The sequence below is a fragment of the Heterodontus francisci genome, chromosome 3 (assembly GCF_036365525.1).
Source record: "Heterodontus francisci isolate sHetFra1 chromosome 3, sHetFra1.hap1, whole genome shotgun sequence".
NCBI classification, from domain to species: Eukaryota; Metazoa; Chordata; class Chondrichthyes; order Heterodontiformes; family Heterodontidae; genus Heterodontus; species Heterodontus francisci.
This window is the reverse complement of record NC_090373.1, coordinates 134,757,458-134,777,568: the sequence shown is the minus strand read 5'-3', so window position 1 is coordinate 134,777,568 and position 20,111 is coordinate 134,757,458. Positions and strand designations below refer to the sequence as shown.

Here is a 20,111-nt window from a genome sequence, read left to right as displayed (position 1 = left end):
TGGTGTAGGAGGGAGGGATTCAGATATGTGGATCATTGGGATACCTTCTGGGGAAGGTGGGACCTGTACAAGAAGGACGGGTTGCATCTGAACTAGAGGGGCACCAATATCCTGGGTGGGAGGTTTGCTAGAGCACTTCGGGAGGGTTTAAACTAGTTTGGCAGGGGGATGGGAACCGGAGCCACGGCACAGTATTCACTAGTGAGAGGAACCTGGTCGTTTGTGAGGACAGCGTGGAACAGGCTGATATGCTCGAACAGGTTGATGTTAAGAGGGAGGATGTGCTGGAAATTTTGAATGATATGAGGACAGATAAGTCCCCGGGGCCAGACGGGATATACCCAAGGATATTACGGGAAGCGAGGGAAGAGATTGCCGCGCCTTTGGCGATGATCTTTGCGTCTTCACTGTCCACTGGAGTAGTACCAGATGATTGGAGGGTGGCAAATGTTGTTCCCTTGTTCAAGAAAGGGAATAGGGATAACCCTGGGAATTATAGACCAATCAGTCTTACGTCGGTAGTGGGCAAATTATTGGAGAGGATTCTGAGAGACAGGATTTATGATTATTTGGAAAAGCATGGTTTGATTAGAGACAGTCAGCATGGCTTTGTGAGGGGCAGGTCATGCCTCACAAGCCTTATTGAATTCTTTGAAGATGTGACAAAACACATTGATGAAGGAAGAGCAGTGGACGTGGTGTATATGGATTTTAGCAAGACGTTTGATAAGGTTCCCCATGGTAGGCTCATTCAGAAAGTAAGGAGGCATGGGATACAGGGAAAGTTGGCTGTCTGGATACAAAATTGGCTGGCCCATAGAAGACAGAGGGTGGTAGTAGATGGAAAGTATTCAGCATGGAGCTCGGTGACCAGTGGTGTTCCACGAGGATCTGTTCTGGGACCTCTGCTCTTTGTGATTTTTATAAATGACTTGGATGAGGATGAGGAAGTGGATGGCTGGGTTAGCAAGTTTGCCGATAACACGAAGGTTGCTGGAGTTGTGGATAGTGTGGAAGGCTGTTGTAGGTTGCAACGGGACATTGACAGGATGCAGAGCTGGGCTGAGAAGTGGCAGATGGAGTTCAACCTGGAAAAGTGTGAAGTGATTCATTTTGGAAGGTCGAATTTGAATGCGGAATACAGGCTTAAAGACAGGATTCTTGGTAGTGTGGAGGAACAGAGGGATCTTGGGGTCCATGTCCATAGATCGCTCAAGTTGCCACCCAAGTTGATAGGGTTGTTAAGAAGGCATATGGTGTGTTGGCTTTCATTAACAGGGGGATTGAGTTTAAGAGCCGCGAGGTTATGCTGCAGCTCTATAAGGCCCTGGTTCGACCACGCTTGGAATATTGTGTTCAGTTCTGGTCGCCTCATTATAGGAAGGATGTGGAAGCTTTAGAGAGGGTGCAGAGGAGATTTACCAGGATGCTGCCTGGACTGGAGGGCATGTCCTACGAAGAAAGATTGAGGGAGCGAGGGCTTTTCTCATTGGAGCGAAGAAGGATGAGAGGTGACTTGATAGAGGGGTACAAGATGATGAGAGGCATAGATAGAGTGGATAGCCAGAGACTTTTTCCCAGGGTGGAAAGGGCTATCACCAGGGGGCATAATTTTAGGGTGATTGGAGGAAGGTTTCGGGGAGATGTCAGAGGTAGGTTCTTTACACAGAGAGTGGTGGGTGCGTGGAATGCGCTGCCAGCGGTGGTAGTAGATACATTAGGGGCATTTAAGCGACTCTTGGATAGGTACATGGATGATAGTAGAATGAAGGGTAGGTAGTTACTTAGATCTTAGAGTAGGTTAAAGGTTCGGCACAACATCGTGGACCGAAGGGCCTGTACTGTGCTGTACTGTTCTATGTTCTATATTCTATGAGTAGGCCATTCGGCTCTTCGAGCCTGCTCCGCCATTCATTATGATCATGGCTGATCATCCAATTCAGTAACCTCTTCCCGCTTTCCCCCCATATCCTTTGATCCCTTTTTCCCCCAAGAGCTATATCTAACTCCTTTTTGAAAACATACAATGTTTTGGCATTGTATTAATTTAACATTAATTCCCATGCCACCCGGTTCGCATTTGTTTCACTGTGGCGTGCAACAGTCGGCTTTGTGCAATTGAGTCTTAGGCCTGTGTTGTTCTCTCGCTAATTTATCGGTAAAACAAATGCCAGCATTGGAATGGACGTCTGACTCCAGACTTGGCACCAGCAAGGGTGATTCTTCTTGCAATGGTGGCGAAGGCATGGGGGGGCCTACATGGAGGAGCAGGGAAGGCTATTCAGTGAGGACAGGGTGGGTTACCGGGTGCATGGAGGAGCAGAGGAGGGTACTCGGGGAAGAAAGGGTGGGGTGATCGGGCACAGAGCAGCAGGGGAGGGAAGAGAGGAGCATCCAGGGTGTGTAGTTTTGCTGTTGAAGCTGGATGTGGGTGGCTGAGGGGGTGATGGTTGATTACAGTCAGAAGATAGTCAGTAAGGGCCTAAACGGAGGTATGAGTCCTGTCAAAGTTGGGCACCTAGAGGGCGAATTCAGGGTACTGGCTGGCAGAGGCAACGGTCACAGTCAATGGGGGCAAATGGATTCTGTGGGGTGGGGGGGGGGGCTGTGGTGGGTGGAGGTCAAGACTTACAGTTGGGTATTCTCCAACAGCCCAGGGAGGGGAACGGGGCTCGGGAATAATGTTAAGGTGGATTTGAGGAGGATCAAGGGTCACAGACGGCATGTTGATGGTAATGGGAGTGGGAACAGGGAGAGGGATGGCATGAGTAAATTGATTGTGACACTGTGCACAGTAATGGAGGGAGGCTCAATGGTAATGGAGGGAAGGGTAAGGATAACAGTGGGTGGGTCAGGCTGGAAGGTTGCAAGAGGAGGTTGGAAGGTGGAGAGACTTGCCCTAAATTCTACGAGCACCATTTTCTCCAACGATAATATAAACGACATGGCCAATCAAGGATTACAATCTGAGTGGGAGGAGACAAACTGTAGTGGGTGTGTTTTCTACCTGGCTGCAATTCTGAGGCAGAATAAGGGAACTGCTTTGATGTTGATGTTTTAGCTCACTGGCAACAGAGGGCTGAATTGCCACACTCTGCTTATTTATTGTTCAGAAAAACCACAGCCACATAGGTCTCATTCACCCAATTTGTCTAGTACCACAGGAAGATGAGCAGAGGGAGCGATTAACGAGGACTCTTTTCCCTCAACGCATGATGCTTGAATGCCAGCAACAGGCAGGACAGGGTGAGGATGCTGCGAATGATAACATCCAGGAACAGCATTATCGAAGACGGGCACTGGCACATCATCGCATCCTTATGACAAAGACAAATTACCTTCAGATGTCAGAGGCACAATGTCAGAGATGTCTAAGGATGTCACATGAAACGCTCACAGAAATTTCTAGGATCCTGTGGCATGACCTGCAGCCACTCAGATTCGGTGGCAATCCCATGCCAGTTGCCCTCAAGGTGACTGCTGCACTCAATTTTTTGCTAGCGGGTCCTTCCAGGGATCCACGGGCGACATATGGGGCATCTCACAGTCTGCAAACAATAGGTGCAAAGAGGTGACCAATGCCCTTTTTGACGTGCAAATGATTTCATCTACTTACCTGCAGACGCGGACAGCCAGGCAACAAGGACTGTGGTCTTTGGCGCCATCACTGACTTCCCTAGAGTGCAAGGAGTGATCGACTGTATTCTTGTAGCCATTAGAGCTCCTTGGGATCAGGCTGCTGTCTTTGTCAATCGCAAAGGTTTCCACTCTTTAAATGTACAACTGGTTTGCGACCACAGGAGAATAATCATGCATGTTTGCACACATTTCCCAGGGAGCTATCCTGACTCTCATATTTTGAGGAACTCACAGCTGCCAGGAGGTTTTGAGGAACCAGCCAAAGTAGACAGCTGGATCCTGGGTGATAAGGGTTACCCACTTTGTACATGGTTGATGACACCAGTACGTCATTCCCAAAGCGCAGCTGAAGAGAGGTATAATGCTGATCATGCATCCACCCACAGCCATCATTGAACACACCATTAGCATGCTGAAAATGCGATTCTGTTGCCTTGACCGGTCTGGAGGGGCTCTTCAGTCTGCACCACAGAGGGTGGCATGAATAATTGTTGTCTGCTGTGCCTTGCACAACCTGGCAATTAGAGGCGGCAACATTCTGCAGGCAGAGGAACAGGAGGAACACCAGTCCTCCTCAGATGAGCATGACTATGAAAATGGTGAGGAGGAGATCAACAATGACAATGATGCTGTTTTAGATATGAAGGCCATGGAGAGACATGCAAGGGACATCAGAGAGAACCTCATATTTACACATTTCAGCTAACAATAAGCTACTTCATTGGTCGAAGAAAAATAAAAAATTCCCCACATATATTCACATACGCCCGAGGGCTTATTCATTGTTGTAAACTAAAAGAAGCTTTGTTGCACTTTGATGTGACCGGCACATGAAATCCTCCATAGGCTACGATGGAACCGAAAACACAACACTTTTAGCAAAGTTAAGGTGTGACCACAGAACCACAAATGAAAAGCATGTCAGTCGTGAAAAAAGTGGATAATCATCAATACATCTAGATACTGCCCCTGACATTAGCAGCGGAGGTGGAGGCTGTCTGCTCAATGCAGCGCCCTGTTGCTGTGGCTGGCATCCTTTGGAGGAACAGGGCCTTGATGGCTCCATCCTACTGGGGGTCTGCAGCAATGGTGCTTCAGTATCCCCCGTGTGCTCGCCTGCTGGAGCTAAGGCGATCAATGTTGGGGGGAGGACGAGATGCCGCTTAGCCAGGGGGTGTCCCGAGAGGGTGGCCCCGGGGCAGCTCGCACGTGCTCCTCCTCCATTTGTGTGCACGATGGCACCTGCCTGTCTCCATGATGGGAAGGAGCACCTGTAGGGAGGTCCAGGTTCCTCATCCCCCTCTCGCTTAAATTCTGCTGCATGGAGACCACGGCAACAGTGATGGAGTGCAGGTCAGATCGTATATGGCTTGAGTGCTCAACCAGACCCGCCATGGAGCACACCAAACTCTCGACTGAGGAAGCCATTCGCTCAAATGCCTGGGACATGGCAGACGTCTTGGCTGACATGGACTCCTCCATGGTACATGCTAAGCCACGCATGACCTTGGGCAGCTCAGACATATTTTCCACATGGCTTTGCTGCACATCAGCAGACTTCTCATAGCTACAAACAGAGGATCATCATGAGCGTGGGGCTGAGCAGGGGCCTGGTCCCCAGCAGTCCTCCGATTGTCAGGGGACCCAGCTGGCACATGCTCCCTCAGCTGTTGGGATGTGTCTGTGTCATGCACACCAGCTTGTGACCCAGATTCTAATGTTAGATCCTCCCCCACCCCTGCTGACTGTGTGGATGTATCTGCGCTGGCGGAGGTGGAAGAAGCAGCTGACAGTGCACGTTCTGAGGAAGTGGCTTCCTCTTCCTCCCAGGTGGTGGTGTTTTGGGCCTCGGGGCTTTCAGACACTCCAATGCAGGTACCTGCAGTGGAGACACGACAGAGGCACATTAAGCATCAGCTGCGTATGAGCTTGCACACTTTCATTGGTTGTGCACAAATGGCTGCAAGGCTGAAGATGACACTTCCTCCTTATGCCTTGACGATCCTGCCTCACCATCTGCTATTGCCCTGTCTCCCTCCTCTCTGGCAATTTGTGCAGCCTCCTCCTCAGCTGGTGTCAGGACTCTGATGTGTGGGTCACCACAACCTGTCTTGGCGCGATCGCACTGGTTGTGGGTGTGTTTGTCCTGCAGGAGACTGTGCAGTTGATTTCAAAATGTACATCACAACCGTTGTAAACATGCATCGACATCATTCATTCAGGACTGGCTTTCGCACGATACATCTAAGCACATAAACAATGCCAATCATCAAATTTGCATACATTTAGTGGAGAGCACCAAGGCTGCTCATGCAACCCACTGCATGCCTTGTGTGCCCTCTGTCTTAAAGAGATGAAGCCAGGGAGAAAAACAATGGAACAGCTTTGCCAAGACACCTACTCACGGAGCCATGCAAGTCACTGATGCACTTGTGACACGGCACCCATGAGTGACCCCACAGTTTGAAACCTCTTCTGCTACCTCCAACCAGGCCACCTTGGTGATGCAGGAGAGTCTTCTGATTCCATCTGCAGGGAAGAGGAACTCCCGCCTTTCCCTGACAGCCTGGAGGAGAACCTGCAGGGAGGCATCACTGAACCGTGGGATGGTCGCTGTCTGCTGACTGCCATTTTCTTTGCTGTTGCTGCAGAGAAAAGTAAATGATGTGAAGTTGGTGCTGGATTACAAAAATTAAGGGAGGCAAAAGCATTTTGAATTATTTTCAAGCATCAATTCAGGTTCCTATGCAGAGACTTACGTGACAGGAAGGCTGCTGATCCTTGAGGCTGCAAGCACAGAACGCTTTATATCCGTGGCGATCATGGTGGATTCCACCAATGAAAGACCGTCTCTGCTGCATAATCCCACGTGTCTCCCATACCTGTCGCCGCATATTTAATTTACATATGAAATCGCGTGTGAAATGAGAAAACATAAAATAAAGGGTATAATTCTAAAGGGGGTGCAGGAGCAGACAGCACAGCAGGTTAATAAAGCATATGGGCTTTATAAACAGAGCACAGAGTACAAAAGCAAGGAAGATATGATGAACCTATGTAAAACATTGGTTTGGCCTCAACTGGAGTATTTTGTCCAATTCTGGGCACCACACTTTAGAAGGATGTCAAGACTTTAGAGAAAACACAGAAAAGATTTATGTGAATGCTTCCGGAGATGAGAGACTTCAGTTATGGGGATAGATTGGAGAAACAGAGGTTGCTAAAAACATTGAAAATGGGCGCAGGAGTAGGCCATTCTGCCCTTCGAGCCTGCTCCGCCACTCATTATGATCATGGCTGATCATCCAACTCAGTAACCTGTTCCCGCTTTCGTCCCATACCCTTTGATCCCTTTAGACCCAAGAGCTATATCTAACTCCTTCTTGAAAACATACAATGTTTTGGCCTCAGCTGCTTTCTGTGGTAGCAAATTCCACAGGCTCACCACTCTGGGTGAAGAAATTTCTCCTCATCTCAGTCCTGAAAGGTTTACCCCCGTATCCATAGACTATGACCCCGGTTCTGGAATCCCCCGCGATCGGAAACATCCTTCCCTGATCTACCCTGTCAAGTCCCGTTAACATTTTATAGGTTTCTAGGAGATCCCCCTCACTCTTCTGAACTCCAGTGAATATAATCTTAACCGACTCAATCTCTCCTCATACGTCAGTCCCACCATCCCAGGAATCAGTTTGGTAAACCTTCACTGCACTCCCTCTATAGCAAGAACATCCTTCCTCAGATAAGGAAACCAAAACTGCACACAATATTCCAGGTGTGGCCTCACCAAGGCCCTGTATAATTGCAGCAAGACATCCCTGCTCCTGTAATCGAATCCTCTCGCTATGAAGGCCAACATACCATTTGCCTTTTTTACCACCTGTTGCACCTGCATGCTTACCTTCAGCGACTGATGTACAAGAACACCCAGGTTTCGCTGCATATTCCCCTCTCTCAGTTTATAGCCATTCAGATAATAATCTGCGTTCCTGTTTTTGCTACCAAAGTAGATAACCTCACATTTATCCACATTATACTGCATCTGCCATGCATTAGCCCACTCACTCAACTTGTCCAAATCACCCTGAAGCCTCTCTGCATCCTCCTCACAACTCACCCTCCCACCCAGTTTTGTGTCATCTGCCTATAAATTTGGAGATATTACATTTAGTTCCCTCATCTAAATCATTCATGTATATTGTGAATAGCTGGGGTCCTAGCACTGATTCCTGCGGTACCCCACGAGTCACTGCTTGCCATTCCGAAAAAGACCCATTTATCCCTACTCTTTGTTTCCTGTCCACCAACCAATTTTCTATCCATTGCAATACACTACCCCAATCCCATGCGCTTTAATTTTACATGCTAATCTCTTATGTCAGACTTTGTCAAAAGCCTTCTGAAAGTCCAAATAAACCACATCCACTGGCTCCCCCTCATCAACTCTACTAGTTGCATCCTTGAAGAATTCTAGTAGATTTGTCAAGCATGATTTTCCCTTCGGAAATCTATGCTGACTCTGCCCGATTCTACCACTGTTCTCCAAGTGCTCCGCTATAAAATCTTTGATAATGGACTCTCGAATTTTCCCCACTACCGACGTCAGGCTGACTGGTCTATAATTCCCTGCTTTCTCTTTACCTCCCTTTTTAAATAGTGGGGTTACATTAGCTACCCTCCAATCTGTAGGAACTGTTCCAGAGTCTATAGAATCTTGAAATATGACAACCAATGCATCCACTATTTCTAGGGTCACTTCCTTAAGTACTCTGGGATGTATAACATCAAGCCCTGGAGATTTATCGGCCTTCAATCCCATCAATTCCCCCAACGCCATTTCTCTACTAATACTGATTTCTTTCAGTTCCTCTCTCTCACTAAGCCCTGTGTTCCTCAACATTTCTGGTATGATATTTGTGTCCTCCTTCATGAAGACAGAACCAAAGTATGCATTTAGTTGGTCAGCCATTTCTTTGTTCCCCAAAATAAATTCCCCTGTTTCTGACTGTAAGGGACCTAACATTTGTCTTCACCAATCTTTTCTCTTCACATACCTATAGAAACTTTTACAGTCAGTTTTTATGTTCCCTGCAAGCTTACTCTTGTACTCTATTTTCCCCTTCTTAATCAATCCCTTGGTCCTCCTTTGCTGAATTCTAAACTGCTCCCAATCCTCAGGTCTGTTGTTTTTCCTGGCAAATTTATATGCCACTTCCTTGGATCTAATGCTATTCCTAATTTCCCTTGTAAGCCATGGTTTGGCTACCTATCCCATTTTACTTTTGCGCCAGTCAGGGATAAACAATTGTTGCAGTTCATTCATGCGCTCTCTACATGTTTGCCACTGCCTATCCACTGTCATCCCTTTAAGTAACGTTTCCCAATCCGTCATGGCCAACTCGCACCTCATACCTTCGTAGTTTCCTTTACTAAGATTCAGGACCCTTGTCTCAGAATCAACTACGTCACTCCTTGGAGAAGCGATTTGATAGAGGTGTTCAAAATCATGAGGGGGCTGGTCGCTACAGATAGGGAGAAACTGATCCCATTGGCAGAAGGATCAAGAACCAGAGGACATGATTTAAGATGATTGGCAAAAGAACCAGAGGTGACATGAGGAAAAACTTTGTTACGCAGTAAGTGGTTAGGATCTGGAATACACAGAGTGTAGTGAAAGCAGATTCAATTAGGGCTTTCAAAAGGGAATTGAATAACTATCTTGAGAAAAAAAAATTGCAGAGCTACAAGTAAAAGGCAGGGGAGTGGGACTGAATCTTGCAGAAAGCCAGCACAGATACGATGGACCAAATCGCCTTCTTCTGTGCTGTAACAATTCTACAACTCAATTAAAATCGGGGATGCTCAAGATGAGTGCAGGAATCTCGGGAGAGTTGTGGTGCTGGAGATTACAGAGATAAGGAGAGGTGAGGCAATGGAGGGATTTGAAAACAAGGATGAGAATTTTAAAATTGAGCCATTGTTTGACTGGGAGCCAATGTAGGTCAACGAGCACAAGGATGATGGGTGACTAGGACATGGCGCGAATGAGGACATGGGCAACAGAGTTTTGGATTACCTCAAGTTTCCAGAGGGGAGAATGTGGGAGGTCCACCAGAAGTGCATTAGAATAGTCAAATCTAGAGGTAACAAAGGCATTGATGAGAGATTCAGCAGCAAATAAGATGACGCAGGTGTGAAGTCAGGTGATGCTTTGAAGTTGGAAATAAATAGTCTTAGTGATGGCGCACACGTGTGATTGGATCTCCTCTCAGGGTCAAACATGACACTAAAGTTCAGAACAGTCTGATCAGTCTCAGACAGTTTCCAAGGAGAGGGATAGAATCGGCAGCCAGGGAATGGAGTTTGTCGCAGGGGCTGAAGACAATGGCTTCAGTCTTCCCAATGTTTAACTGGAGGAAACTTCTTTCATCCTCCACTGGATGTCAGATAAGTAGTCTGATAATTTAGCCATAGTGGAGGAATCAAGAGAGGTGGTGGTGAGCTAGCATTGGATGTCACCAGCACATGTAAAAACTAAGGATGTCAGATGACGTCACCAAGGCGGGGGGGGGGGGGGGGGGGTGGCATTGATGGTGGATGATGTGGTCAACTATTCAACTATTTCAAAGGCTGCAGACACATTGAGAAGGACAAGGAGAGATCATTTACTTTCGTCACAGTCATACGGCAGAGAAATTTTGGCCTGGTGACTAGTGGAAGGGAGGGAACATAGATTCTTCAACTCAGATTGCAGGAATTTCAGAGAATCTTCTGTGTTCCTGGAATCACTGGTTTTGATTGTTTATCAGCCTCAATTTTTTTTAAATTGAGGAAGGTAGTTGAACAATTAGGATCTGTTGTGAATGACATCAGCCAGAATGATAAAAGAATTGAGCAAAGTGCAAATAGTTTAATGCGGAGATGATTTGATGAAGCCACATTTGGATTTTACAAGCCTATAGAAGTAAAGGAAGACTGAGGGATAAGCAGTTTCATAGTCCTATGATTCAATAAAACAAAGAAAGTGAAGCCAGATAAGCGTATGAAGGGGAAGGAACAGAAGGATATATGATGGGGTTAGATGAAAAGTGGTGGGAGGAGGCTCGTGTGGACTTTAAGCAGCAGCATGACCCAGTTGGGCCGAATGGCAAGTTTCTGTGCTGTAAATACTTTTTAAGAGAAGAATCACCTTGTCAGTACTTATAAAATAGAAAGACAAGATTGTCATAGGGGAAAAAAGCAACATTCACACACACAACCAGATATTAATTGAAAGCTTGTGGTGAGAGGTTTACCCATCTTTTTCTTACTTAGTGAGTGTATGAGAAGTGTTGGAACATCCTCTCAAGATATGGGAGCAATATACAAGTCTTCAATAAACTTGCATTTGTAATGAGCTGTTGAGAGGGCAAAAGAAATGCTTGGAATAAAATATCAAATTGTGCTTCTGGGAGAAAGCTTTAGGTATGAATGAAATTTAGATTTTTTAGATTTTAGATTTAGAGATACAGCACTGAAACAGGCCCTTCGGCCCACCGAGTCTGTGCCAACCATTAACCACCCATTTATACCAATCCTACACTAATCCCGTATTTCTACCACATCCTCACCTGTCCCTATATTTCCCTACCACCTACCTATACTAGGGGCAATTTATAATGGCCAATTTACCTATCAACCTGCAAGTCTTTTGGCTGTAGGAGGAAACCGGAGCACCCGGAGGAAACCCACGCAGACACAGGGAGAACTTGCAAACTCCACACAGGCAGTACCCAGAATTGAACCTGGGTCGCTGGAGCTGTGAGGCTGCGGTGCTAACCACTGTGCCACTGTGGGAGCTCTATTTAGAACCAGAGATCGAGAATATTAATATCATAGAATATAATTGTATCATCCTGACTATTAAATGGTTGACAATTAACAAGGAAAAAAACAAAACAAAACCAGTTAACTTTTACTACATTAAAAAAGGAAACTTGGCTGAAGCCAGTTTAATACAATTGCTGTTTTTGGGCTACTCAAAACTGTCAATCATGACATCATTGCAATCCACAACCGAAATGAATAAGAATTTTTTTTTTAAACAAAGATCACATTATAGATCTCTGAACGCTGACAGGGGGAATTTTAGACCTCTCCGCCCAGTGAAAAACTGGGCCAGAGGTGAACCATTGTAATAAAGTCAGGGGTCTTACCCACTGCAATACTAACTCAAGGCCTAACTGAGGAGCAGCGGCGGCTTCCTAACAGGCTAAACCTGCTGAAAACTGGACTTAAGGCCAGAAGGTGGCCCGATAAGGCAAGTTACTTTACTTTTTTTTTTAAGCTTGCTGGTGGGCCAAAAGCAGCAGGAGTGCTCTTCCAGGTGCCACAAGGCAACCTTGGGCTTGGCCTGCTTTAGGCAGCCCCTTCTCCCATGACTGATGCTGACCCATGCCCAATCAATCCAATTTAGATCTGGATACAGTTCCCGGGCAGTAGCTTCCCGCCACCCGAAATCCCACCCACACCCATCTATCTGGAAGGCAATAAGACTCAGCCAGGAGGCCAGCCATCCCCATGGCAATGAGCCACACTGTTAAAATTGGCCAGGCTTTGCTTTGTTCCCGACTTCCAGATGCAATTGTCTGCTTCGGGCCCATCATGCACCAATTCTGCCTCCCACTCAAATCAAGTCCTCAATTTCATAGAAGATAAAGTGCTATTGCAAACAGTGCTTTCTTTACAAATGACAAATCGTGAACAAATATTAACCTATGTACACAAAATAACAATGATGTTAAATTAAGCACAGGACCACCACAGAATCGTACAGGTCTGCAATTCATACTTGTAGCTGTTATTGATTCTTTTTGTTCTGTTTGGATTGAGAATGGACTATGTGAGTAATATTCAACTCCTGGTTACCAGGAAACAATGCAGACACTATACAGCATAGACATCATTTTCCCATTTCAAATGGATAGAAAATAGTTGTGGTTACCCACTGTGCTTTTGTGATATACTAGTCACTGCCCATGAGGCTCTGTTACAGGCAGAGGGCCTCAGAACATTTGTACTTACATCAATATTGACAGCTTATACCAGTCAGGACTGAGGAGCATTGAATAATTCACTCATACAAACGCAGCTGAAGAAAAATGTCTTTGGTCTCCACTTTTATTAGAAGTCAAGATTATACACACAAAGACTTGCCTTTACAGTAATTTCACATGGAAAGTACAAGTACTATTTATCAGAATATAACCATTGTTGCAATACAAGATAACTTGTCACATTGTTTTTTGAGATGATCAAGCTGCGGTAAAGCACTATTATTCTTCTGTGAAGCACCAATCCTCAGACAGTTTGTGCTCAACAGTCACATTGATCAAATAAATAAAGCACTTCTCAGACTCCAGTACATTTGGTTAAGTGAATCTGCAAGCTTACTGCCACAACCTCTCTGCAACATGTTTTTATGCTGCTAAAAACACCAAAATAGACCACTTGATAAACATGACATAGGAGCCATTAATAGGTCACTTTTAGTTTCATAGGGCTGAATTTTACTCAACCTTAAGTGTCGGGAAACATGGCAGGGGTGCCCCAAAAATTCTTCCAGGAGGGGCCCGCCACGACCCCCGATGCTGAGAATGCCCCACCGCATTTTACCGGCGGTGGCGAGGCCTCGGTGTGGCACCCTGGCGCTCGGCGGCAGGGCCTTTATTTTAATATTAAAACTAATTTAAAAACATGCAAATAAACTTACCTGGTCCCTACGGCTGTCCCACGCCAATATTTCAGCCACTGGCTGGAACTCCCGCGCCTTTGGATGTCCTCATGGACATCCGAGGCGTGATACTGGTGGGGAGGGGGGAGCAGTGAAATTCTCAGGGCGGGGCAGGGAGGAAGGGGAGTGGTGCTGTGAAAACTGATTCAATTGGCTGAGGGGATGGTGGGAAGGGGCTGAAGGGCAAAGAGTTCAAAGTTTGGGGTTGAAAGGTCGGGACCGGCAAAAAGTAATTTTTTGTGGCTGAGAGGGAAATAAATATATTGCTTCATCATTGTGGGGGTGGAAGAGGGGCTTTGATGTTTAATGAACTGATTTTATTCAAATTAAAGGTGATGGTGGCTTTAAAAATGCTAATAATCTGTCAGGGCTTGAAGTCTGCTAAAAATGGCGCCGACACCTGCACGGTGACGCCAGACGCTGTTGCCAAGATCGGAGTGGCCACCCCCTCTACGTCATCGGGGATGGCTGCTCTGCCCCCTTCATTTAAATAAGCCCCCACGCAAAAAATCACGGCGGTTCAGTGGCGGCCGCACTGCGCGGGCGGGCCACCAAGATCAGAGCAGCAACCGCAACTTGTGGTGTTGCAGTAAAAATCAACCCATAGAATCAGAATTAAGTACCACGGCATCCCAAAAATATTTTCCATTTATCGCAAGTGTAGTAATTTGAATCAAATTGTCCATTAATGTCAAGAGACTGCTGTATAAGGAATTTATGACCTTTTAATGAGGGAAGCACAAGCAAGCAAATGGAAGGAATGATTCTGAATCTGCTGAAAGCTTTGCATTTAACTCTATTGCCCTTTTTTCCCCTCTTTCACTTTCTTCTCCCTTTCTTTCCTGGAGCCAAGGGGGAGGAGAAATTCAGGACCCCAGCCCGCAGCCCTGCTCCCACCACTGCAAGGAAATTACTGTGTGCACAAATAGTGACGTCTGAAGAGGCACAAACATCTAGGCCTTGGACCTCATTAGACTGAAGACTGCTTTAGCGGCAGGCCATGCAGGTACATGATCAGGCCTCAGGGAGGAAAAAGAAAAAGAAAAAAGACTTGCTTTTATTTAGCGCCGTTCACGACCACCAGACGTCTCAAAGCGCTTTACAGCCAATGAAGTTTTTTCTGGTGTAGTCACTGTTGTAATGTAGGAAATGTGGCAGCCAGTTTGCACACAGTAAACTCCCACTAACAGCAATGTGATAATGACCAAGTCATCTGTTTTTTTTGTGATGTTGATTGAGAGATAAATATTGGCCAGGACACCGGGAGGGATAACTCCCCTGCTCTTCTTCCTACTAGTGCCATGGGATCTTTTACATCCACCTGAGCAAGCAGATGGGGCCCCAGTTTAAAGTCTCATCTGAAAGACAACAGCTCCAACAGTGCAGCGCTCCCTCAGTATTGCACTGGAGTGTCAGCCTTGATTTTTGTGCTCAAGAACTGGAGTGGGACTTGAACCCAGAACCTTGTGATTCATGCAGAGCGAGTGATGAGGGCGGTCAAGGCATCATGATCGGTGGCCTTGGGGAGGGAATGTATGGGACTCGGGAGAAAGTTGGGGAAGGTGTCTGGGAGATTGCAATCAGTGGTCTTGGGGAGGGAATGATTGGGGGTCGGGGAGGGTGGCCTGGAGGGCAGGGCTGGGGAGGAGACATCAGAGGTCACAACGAGGGCCCGGAGGTCAGGGAGCTTGGGTCCAGCAGCACTCAGGATAGTGATTGTGCTAAGTAACTTACCTTTTTTTCAATACATGTGAGTGACATTTGCTGGCTCAAGGCAACTAATGCTGAAGTGGAGGTCTGAAGCAGTCGTGAGACTCTTTATTTGTACATGCAAATAACCTATTGCCTGCTTTCGATGCGGGTAAAGGGCACCTCTTCATTGTCCTTACCCTATATGCAGGTATCATACATGGCCCAATCAAACCCCATTAACTCCTTGCTAAGGTATGATTCCATGGGCTGAAGTAACTTTTCAGTAGCTGGCCTAAGCAGTCATCATTTTTGTGTGTGATTATCAGCACATTGTGCATCGACTTGAGAGAATCATAGCCAACTCTAGTCTTCAATGTTCACTCGTTTGTGGTTTAATTAAAACTTAGCATCAGTTAATTCACAAATGAAAACTTGTGTACTTGTAGAATAAAATATGCAACTGCAAGGAAATCACTTGTGAGCTTTTATTAAGCTCTAATAAATCTCAGTTACAGAGGATACCAGTGATTTGATATTTAAAATTATGAAGGAATGGGATACAGCACATTGAATCAGGCTGCTTGGTGATTGATATTAATGTAGATGGTTAAGCAGCTCTGAAATGCACTACCAGAGTAAGTCAGCTAAGCCTTTATTGCAAGAGGATTTGAGTACAGGAGTAAAGAAGTCTTGCTGCAACTGTATTGAGCCTTGGTGAAACCACACCTGGCGTATTGTGCACAGTTTTGGTCTCCTTATCTAAGGAAGGATATACTTGCCATAGAGGGAGTGCAACAAAGGCGCACCAGACTGGTCCCTGGGTTGCCGGGATTGTCCTATGAGGAGACTGGGCCTATGTTCTCTAGAGTTTAGAAGAATGAGAGGCGATCTCATTGAAGCATACAAAATTCTTACAGGGCTCGACAGGGTAGATGCAGCAAGGATATTTGGGTGGGGGGTGGGGTCTAGAACGAGGAGACACAGTCTCAGAATAAGGGATAGGCCATTTAGGACTGAGATGAGGAGGAATTTCTTCACTCAGAGGGTGGTGAATCTTTGGAATTTTCCACCCCAGAGGACTGTGGAAGATCAGTCATTGAGTATGTTCAAGACAGAAAATGATAGATTTCCAGATATTAAAGATATCAAGGGATTATGGGGGTAGCGCAGGAAAATGGCATTGAGGTAGGTGATCAGCCATGAACTAGTTGAATGGCAGAGTAAGCTTGAGGGGCCGAATGACCTACTCCTGCTCTTATTTCCTATGTGATCAGAGACTATGTCAACATTTAAGAATAAGTCGGACAGGCGGTTGAAGGAAATGAAATTAAGATTACTGCTTGTGCAGAGGATAAATACCAACATGGACTGGTTAGATCAAGCAGCCTGTTTCCACATTGCCATTTTTATGTCATTCCATCGGAGAACTGGATTTTCAAGTTCTATTTCTTTTGTTGAAATCAAGGCCTGAGATCCATGACTAATAGGAGAGATTTTTTTTTTAAGAACATTACAGCGCAGTACAGGCCCTTCGGCCCTCGATGTTGCGCCGACCTGTGAAACCATCTGACCTACACTAATTAGAATTTCTCATAACGGAAGTCAAATTCCTTTCAACTGAACTTCATTTACAACAAATTTTTGAAACAGCTTACATTATTTTATTTATTTATTTAGAGATACAGCACTGAAACAGGCCCTTCAGCCCACCGACTCTGTGCCGACCAACAACCACCCATTTATACTAACCCTACAGTAATCCCATATTCCCTACCACCTACCTACACTAGGGGCAATTTACAATGGCCAATGTACCTATCAACCTGCAAGTCTTTGGCTGTGGGAGGAAACCAGAGCACCCGGTGAAAACCCACACGGTCACAGGGAGAACTTGCAAACTCCGCACAGACAGTACACAGAATCGAACCTGGGTCGCTGGAGCTATGAGGCTGCGGTGCTAACCACTGCGCCACCCATGTGTCTCAGATATTTTTGCTAATGTTAACTTGCCATACAATTTGTCAAAAAATACAAACAGCCACTTTATTGCGCAAGAAGAAAAAACACTGTTGATAATTACAGTTTGTGGAAACTGGAAAATAGTCTTTCAACCATGGAAACTGTAACAGCATTAGAACGTATAGCACTTTGTGAATACCCATATTAAACATCAATGCCAGTACGTGCTTTCATTAACAATGAAACAAAAAATAATTGTGACGGAAATCACACCTGCCAAATGGAAACATATTAATTTTGTCATATGGGACACAACTTGAAACTTTTTCAACCGGGCATTGCAAAGAACTTATTTTTTTTTAAATGCACAGCTGAGCGACTGAAAACATGGTGGCACATTTGCATTCTTAGAGACCTGAATGGAGAGACAATGGGAGTGCTCCTTGATTCAATTAACAAGATTGGTTGTCAATAGCTGTGATTAACATCCTTTGACTAAGAGCCAGAACTCCACCCCCCACCAAGCATGTCTGGAAAGCTTTGAAATCCGTCAAACAGCCAAGAAGTTGCTGTTTCAAACAGGAGGCCACATGACCTACCTGCTGGCCAGACTGGGGCTTTTTGAATTGTGCCTCACAGAAAAGAAACAGATTGTAATTTGAACAGAAAGGATAAAAACTGCCACAGGGCTAACAGAAGAAAAAGTCCCCCTCTCTCTCCATCTTCAGCAAAAGCTCAGGAAAACCACGGTGGCAACTTCTATGCTTCAAGACTACAGACAAAGCCTCTCTTCGGCCTTTTGGTATCAGAGAAGCAAGCTTGAAATTGTGCACTGAGGCCCAGTGAGGACTCCAAGACCTTAACTTTAATTCAGGACATTACCACCCAGTAACTGAATTCCATTTATTACAAACTCTACTTCAACCCCACCCCCATAATTCTTTCTTCCCCTCTGTATCTATTTATTTGTGTTTTTCTCTCGTATGCATGCTAGTGTGATTGCGTCGCATATTTTAGTAATTTTAACCGAGTTAGAATGATAAGGCTAATAAACTTACATCTTTCTTGTTTAAACCTAGGAAAATCTGTTTGATTGGTTCATTTGCAATTATAATCGGGGGCGGGGGGGGTGCACTGTGCTTTAAAACATAAACTCTGCTATGGCCAAACCAGGAAAGGGGCAAAAGTCCCCTTCCTCACCCAGTTGTAACAGAAAAATGTGGGAATAAACTTATATACCATGCCTTAGAAATGTAGAACCTTTTCCAACAAGAAGATTACTAAAGCCCAAGCAGCCTGCTCCTTTTTAGATGTTAACACTCCTATTCCCCTTTCACTATATCCTTCGATCACTTCTCTTCAGGAAAATATCTACAGTTCTCTTGAAGCAATTCAAATAATGTGCCAATGATTATCCCCAGTAATTTATTCCATAACTACTTTATTAGCCTTTGGGTAAAACAGTTCTACTTAACTTCCATTCTTACTCCTTACTTGCAAACTTTAAAATATGTGTCGCTATAGTGAACAATTTGGTTAGCATCTTAATATAAAAAACTTGCAGGTACATTTATTTTCACAAGATTTCTGAGATAGTTCTTTCTTTACCGCACAGTAGAAAAGCTGGGAGTGAATGGAGGGACAAGTAAAGGATACTTGCTCCTTCCAGTTCCACTCCAATGGGCAAGTAAAGTGCCTTCCTTCCTTTCAACAGCCTTCTGCTTTCCCTACAGAGTACCTGTAAACTTATCTGCATTACTCATACAAACACACAAGCCCATCTACTGTGTACTGAAGGATTGAGACAGCAAATCACATACTTAGATTACCCAATCACAACTCTTCTGTTGGCAGCTACAGTTATTAAATAAATTAAAAAGTTAAGCATTATTTTAAAAAGTCAGTAATGACAAGACTAGCACGGCCTGTGAAGAGACAGCATGAAGTAATTTACCATTGTAAATCGGCATTTTAAAAAATGACCCTGTAGCTATGTAGGCAAATGCATGCACTAAAATGAACATTAAAATAATGTCTTACCGATTCAGTGCAAAGGCATGATGAAATTTGATATGAGGGTTGTCCACCAGATCACAGGTTGGAAGTTTTTCCAAAGTCTCCACCAATGTTACAATGGAATTATAATCCTTGATAAAAGAAATTCAGGATATAAAATAAATCTAATTTAAGGTTGGAAATTCTTTGTGAAGTATTCAGTATCTGAATTACAATTTTTATGTCAAATAAATTACGACTATGTGGCAGTCAGCAGTATACTGCACTAGGTTTATCAATGAATTGTTGCACAGCATAATGTGTTTCTGCAATCTCAGCCATGCCTCCACAAGAGATGAAAAGGGACGATAGTTTTCTTCCTCACCCCCACTCCATCACCCATTCCCCCCTTGCATCACACCAGCTGATGGTTGTTTACCCAAGTCAAAGTGGCAAATGCCTTGGAGTAAGACTTTACTTTGAAAAAGATGGTTGGACTCCATTTTCTGTTGCAATATGTTTTATGTATCAAACCCGAGCAGAACATGCATCGATTGCAGTGTTATGTTTAAACTGCAAGCATTGGTCTTAATTATCCAAAGTACATAAAGCTATATGGTTGTTTTAGAATAAAAGATGCTTTGAACTATATAGCCAAAGTATTTCTTTCTAGCAATATCCAAGGATTTTTCTGTTGTGATCTCTCACTCATTTGAGCGGGGGAGAGGGACTGACTGGATAGCTCTGTGGAGAGCCAACATTGACTCAATGTGCCGAATGGCCCCCTTCTGTGCCGCAAATGATTCTGACTCTTCTATTAAGATGGCAGACAGGTATAGCACTTGCAACCAAACTTCCATCGATGAGTAATTCTTATTCTACCATAAAATGATATGAAATGCTGGCCAAGCAAGATATTCCTAACCAGTTTCCAACAGCAAAATCATGCAGATGCTGGAAATCTGAAATAAAAACAGAAAATGCTGGTAATACTCAGCAGCTCAGCCAGCATCTGTGGAGAGAAAAACGGAGTTAACGTTTCAGGACTGTGACC

The 20,111-nt window shown here is 45.0% G+C and overlaps 1 protein-coding gene across 1 annotated transcript in view; it reads right to left on the bottom strand.

Annotated features, from left to right (window-relative positions):
* The window catches only part of LOC137361137 (mitogen-activated protein kinase kinase kinase 5-like), a 221,031-nt gene that overhangs the window by 135,879 nt on the left and 65,041 nt on the right, over positions 1 to 20,111 (bottom strand). Inside the window, 1 exon segment of the mRNA XM_068026081.1 lies at positions 19,103 to 19,209. Within this exon segment, the coding sequence (XP_067882182.1) occupies positions 19,103 to 19,209 (107 nt within the window).